This window comes from Carassius gibelio, chromosome B11 (genome assembly GCF_023724105.1).
Source record: "Carassius gibelio isolate Cgi1373 ecotype wild population from Czech Republic chromosome B11, carGib1.2-hapl.c, whole genome shotgun sequence".
In the NCBI taxonomy this organism is placed as follows: domain Eukaryota; kingdom Metazoa; phylum Chordata; class Actinopteri; order Cypriniformes; family Cyprinidae; genus Carassius; species Carassius gibelio.
This window is the reverse complement of record NC_068406.1, coordinates 6,604,902-6,610,901: the sequence shown is the minus strand read 5'-3', so window position 1 is coordinate 6,610,901 and position 6,000 is coordinate 6,604,902. Positions and strand designations below refer to the sequence as shown.

Sequence of the window (6,000 nt, the reverse complement as noted above, 5' to 3'; positions counted from 1 at the left end):
TAGCAAACAATAATAAATGCTATAACAATGTAGGCTGTTGCTTATTGTTTGTAAACGAATGCATTAAGGTGCCCTTACTGAAAAGTGTTAAACGAAATAAAAATAATTGAAATAAATACACACACCCACATCAAATATCCCAAATGTGATGAACTACAGTAAAAATATAAATGGGATGCATTTTGGAGGACGCTCCCTTATATTGTTCTGCCGCGTGTTTGTTGACGGTCCCTTAGCTCGCGCAGCGCTGAAACTGACCCACACAGATCTGTAGCAGTGTGTCTCAGTGTCACTATTTTACTGGGGACAGGGATACACTCGCCTTTCACATTTTGGCGTATTACAGCCACCGGCAATGCTATGCAACATTTTTAACTGAAAGACGGAATAACAGCAAAAATGACGGTGGATTTTGAGGAATGTATTAAAGATTCGCCCCGCTTCAGGTGAGAACACAGCTGGCGCCGGTTTGCATGTGAACGCTCAGATTCGCTTTAAAACGCCGCTGATGGGGTTGCTTGTTTGGGGATCAGGTTTAATTTTATAACACGACGTGCCTTAAATCAGGTTAATGTTTTTCTGTTTAATGTTGGCTATAACAATATTGTCTTAAAACATGTAAACACTGCACAGGCTGGCTACATAGGCATCATTTTTGGGACATCGCTTGGCGTCTTTCTAGGTTATGAGACCATCGCCGTGTTCTTCAGGGACCAGTTGAATGAATGAGGGCTTTTTAAGGACACGCTTAGCCGCAGTGTCTCAGTATGGCTGTTTTATTGTATAATTGTTGGTGGATCCTGTGCGGAGTCATTTACATGAGATTAATCGGTTGTTCCTAATGCAAAAGCATCAGATGAAAGAGAATGCAGTGATGATGTTCTGATGAAGTCATGAAGGGGGGCGTTGCCAAGTATCAGGATTATTAATGCAGAGACACTGCATTTACATGATTCATGAAGGCTATGGTCATCTGTTTCTGTGAATAACGTGAATTATCACTGTAGTTGTAATTGGAAATGGGATGAACTACAGTAAATTAATGGGCTGCGTTTTGAAGGACGCACCCTTCTGCCGCATATTTGCGTGTATGATGCATATGCACATTAATAAGCTACAGAAAAATTAATTGGAGTCATTGATACTAAAGATTGTATCGTGTTATCTGAGATCAGAGTACAGTCATTTAGTAGTCATTGTTAATCATAATAGTCATCAGCAGACTCGCTCTTTTTTTTCAGGGCATCTGGTTCGTTTGCAATAACTAAACAAGCTAATTATTGTTTGCAGATGTTTATTCTAGTTATTAAGTTTCACAGAGGACAGAACAGAATTAAAACATTGATTCTCAACCATGGCCTCAGCAAACTTCCAAACTCCAAAGGGAACTCAAGATGACTTAAAAAAAAAAAAAAAAATCCCAAACAACTATAAATCTAAGTATTTCTCATTTTAATTCACTCTCTCAATAACCTTTTTTTTTTTTTTTTAATTATTATTATTTGCTACGTGAACAGAGGGAAGAATGGTTTTCACTAACAGTTACAAAGAAAGGGCAAGTAACACATTGCTTTAACATGACATTTGAAATCCTAATCTTTTAAATCCGTCTCAGTCTTTGTTCTATTTTCAACTTCCAAAAGCAACTTCCTTTTTTTTCTTTTTTTCTTTACAGTGAGGTAATTTTTATAATTAATATACATTAAAGACAAAGAATAAAGATACATTTTGAGTGATTTAAAAAGAGCAAGTGAAGATGCTTACAGACAAACCTGTACATAACCCGTAACTACTTTCTATATTCATTCTGTTTAATCCAATATGAGAAATTCTGGAGAATGTTCTAGTTGCTCTTTTCCATATAATTGCAGTGTAAGGGAACTAAAGTGAAATTTAATCATTTGTTATTCAAATTTTCTTGAAGCATTCATGAGAGTAAAGCAGCCAAGTCCAATCTTTTTGTGCTTTCTATGAAACGGCTGACCCTATAAAAAACATAATAATCGGATTCATTTGCCAATTGGATGGATACAGTTATTTCAATATGCTTTCTGAATCAGACAGTTGTAATTGAATCACTAGATGAAGAATTTTAGTCTGTTTATCTTATAGCTTCAAAAGACTTTTATGATATGTTTACCAGGACATTCTTACATAGAACGAATAAAGTCTGGTTTTGGTCATTTTAATTACTATTTCTTTATTTTCTAGCGTTGGTGGTCTATTTATTAGCAGGAATTGTGGCAATATAAACTGGTTGGATTTGTTCTCAGCGCAGTGAGAGTCTTGGTTTCAGTAGTTCAGTGGGCACATGTGCAGCTTTCAGCACGGGCAGATTCACTTCAGATGATTTCTGATGAGGTGAGTCTCATCTCTTGCTGGTCGTGTGAATCAGATCCGTCATCATACATGATTGTTCAGAAGGACACAGGAGATACTGGATCAGTTCAGTTCATCTGTTATCTTCCATGTCAGACACTGAGGCGTCGTGAACTTCATTCTACAGCAATAATATTCAGTACTCCATCATGCACTAGACATTTATCCAGCAAACTGTCAGTGCTTTGCCCTTTTCTGCCTCTTTGTGCCTCTGAGGCTTCAAGGACTTTTGAAAGGCAGGCAGCAGGGTTGTGGAGATGTGGAGTCTCTGCGAGGGGTTGATATTCTGGGCAGACATCCAGTATTCCCAGCTTCACTGATGCTTAAGTACTAACACACTCTAGGGACCATACCAGAAGAGCCAGACAGTAGATTCAGGTGAAAAGTGACTGTTTATCTCCATGACCTTAAATGGGACAAGAATGGTGAATGGATGGATAGAATAATGTTGTCATGAAGTGTCCTTTACATTCAGTGCATTCAGACACTTGTTTCATTTTTGCTTTTTTTTTCTCTTTATTTCAGATCAAAGTATTTCAGGTATTTGTCCCAAATGTTTAGTGGGAGCATGAATGGCACTTTTAAAATTTTTGATTACTCGGTGTGACACTTATAGTATCATAAAAATGCAAGTCATTTTTTTAACAGAGCTTTTAACATTTTTAAATAAAAATATCATGCACCCCTAAATTATATGTAATATCTAATTAATTTATTGAAATCTTGTACATTTCTGAACATGATAAATAATGAGTGGTATAAGAGATAAATTGTGTCCCAAATGGCATATTATACACTATGCATGTATGCATTAAGAATTTAAGCACTATGTACTTAACTGTGTACTGTGTGAATTTAATAAGGTTATATTGTCATTAATAATCAGAATCTGTTAGCTCCTTCCCCTCTGCTTCATAATTAAAGCTATGACCGTTAAGTGCAAGAAGTGTCCCACATTCCACACTTAACTTTTCTCAGTTATTAAAGTGCATCATCCGTTTGCTTTTGCTTTTTGGAATTTTCAGTGTGAACAACACTGTTTATACAATAATTCTGCATAAAATCCAGATGCACCTATAGTATGGGTTTAGACATTTAGCAGTCCTAGGACAGTCTTGTGCTCTTAATTCCCTCAAGTGGCACAAGTTTAGGTATTGGAATAGGCCCTTGTGCAGTTTATGGGGTGGTGTTAGTGCAGTGGATAAGACACATGCCTTTGGTGTGAGAGACCCGGGTTTGAATCCACTGTGAGACACCAATGTGCGTCAGCTAAATGAATAAATGTAGATGTATACTGTACAGTCTGTAACTTAACGTAAACACCATAATGCTCCAGACCTGGTGGGGGCAGCAGAGAGGCTAATGCTGTTCATTTAAAAGCCAAATAAGAGTAAGCAAAACATTATCATGCCAAATGCCAATAATTTATGTACATTTACTTTGATTATTATATACATAATGAGTTATAAAAATGTAAAATAACATGCACTAAACTGAATTTCATAGCATGCAGTGTGAGATTTATGATTGGTTAATAAGTAGTTTTTCACATACTGTTTAAAAAAGTAGTAGGTAGTATACAATGTGTACTTAGTACGCTAGTATTGTATTCTGAACATGTCACACAAGACAGCATTTCTGCTTTTGGTGGCAATCACATATAGCTTTGCTAAAAACTACAGTAAAATGACTTTAAAGTTACTCATTTGTCTAAATAAAGTATTAGACATTAACAAAGGAATTTAAGGAATTTCTGTCTAGTTTCCTCTAAAATCGCTATTTCCAGTTAGAAAGTGACTGGAGCATCTACAGAAACAATCAGCTCCTGGAGGAATACTCAGTTTCACACGAAGCATGATTCTCCACTGAGTCACTCTAGCCCAAAAAAACCTGAACAGAACAGAATTGGCGGGCACCATAGTGTGTATGTAGACGTGCTGACAGACATCAGGCTGCTGTTGTATAACACAGCGAATCTGGGACGTGGAGAGTAGGAGGCAGGAACCAGAATGATCTGCAGATTCATTCAAGCAGGCTGTCAGCTTGAGGAAAGGTGGAGGTGCAGACATGGTTTCTGCATGCTATAACCTGCAGACAGGATCAGGGCACGCCAGAACAGAGTATTGGGGGAAATCAGGTGTGGCTGCAGTACATACTCACTAAGAGATTACTGCATAAAGTACAATCGGCTGATTGAAATACAGATATATCTAGGAGGGACAGTGTTGCATCTGAACAAGGGCTAGGCGATATATCTATATAGCCGTAGATCACTGACAAGCTGCGCAATATCATGTTCATATTGCGTATTCATCAAAAGCTCTGTCTATTAAATGCCGCTCCATTTGAAAGCAGCTGATGGTGATTTAGCGGTAATCACGGAACCAGTATCGTTAGATATATCGCCCAGCCCTAAACTTTTATAGTGTGTCCTGAATGAAATGAAAAACTTCCATCTAGACCGTTGATGAAGTATGTTGTGCAGGCATGCAGGTGTGTAATATTAATGCATTCCCGGTCTTACCACATTCCTTTTTTTGGTGAACAATTACTTTTCTTTTTATTATTGTTCAGGAAATTTTTGTGGGTAAATCCATTCATTTAAAAAAGTGTGATGGCAGAAGTTTGGTTACCAACAGGCAACAGGCTGGTTACCAATAGGAGTGTGAGAATATTTCAGTCAAACCGAAAAACCACGATACACCACCCACGGTTTGGGAATGTTTCAGAAATTTACTGAAAATGTTCCACCTTTTTGCAACCCTAATCACAGGCTTTGCCATCCCGTGTCCCTGTGTCATTCTGCAACCACACATCCAGCCCGCTAGATGGCGCTGTCAAAAATACAGGTACAAAGTGCAGAAGAAGACGTTTGTTTATCACCATGCAGTGGAAGCAGTGTTAACAAATAGACTAAAATTTATAAGCATTTACTGGATTTCTCTTCAAATTTAGCTGCTGTTTCATGTTGCTATATAAATAAATGATCTGTTGTGAATGTAGCATTTAATTTTTATGCATACATATTTTCGCATGTGTAAGCTGTCAACATAATATGTTTGGTTTTACTGAGCACTGTTAGTGATACATAAAATCCAATGTGATTTTCATATTCAGCAAGTCAAATTTCATTTAGGAAACAGTAAAAATAAAGTACAAGTGCGCTCATCTGGAAACTTTCAAGTGCCAAAAGCACTTTTTAATTGTTGCTTGTAATGCGTTTCTTTGCTTTATATTTGCTTGTTTGTTATTTAGGCGTTACAATTCTTAACATTTGTTTTGATTTATTATTAATTTGTAATTCTTTTAAAAAGTAGCCTACTTATCAGGAACTTAATTAGAAAATGCGAAAAAAAAATATGATATTTAAGATCGGTGAACAAATGAATGAATTAATTAATAAGATAAAAATGTCTCTCAAGACTCAGTTTGGAAACAGATTGTGATTCCCCGAATCAGATCTTGATGTGTCTCAATATGGCCGCCCCTCCCGCTGGCCCTGTTGAAGAGTGACAGGCCCTCTCTTGTGAGGTCTGCTTTTGTGTATGTATTTTTTCATTGTCAGTGAATGTTAGTGCAACAACATGTGGCAAACAGTTTTCCACCACAGCCTTTTCAGAA

At 37.1% G+C, this 6,000-nt stretch overlaps 1 protein-coding gene across 1 annotated transcript in view; it reads left to right on the top strand.

The window, feature by feature from the left end:
* The first annotated feature begins 226 nt into the window (after positions 1 to 226).
* Positions 227 to 6,000, top strand: part of LOC127967762 (arf-GAP with coiled-coil, ANK repeat and PH domain-containing protein 3) — a 75,312-nt gene continuing 69,538 nt past the window's right edge. The window contains exon 1 of the mRNA XM_052568423.1: positions 227 to 446. Coding sequence (XP_052424383.1) covers positions 400 to 446 — 47 coding nt within the window. The 5' untranslated portion in view covers positions 227 to 399. The remainder of the gene's footprint in view (positions 447 to 6,000) is intronic.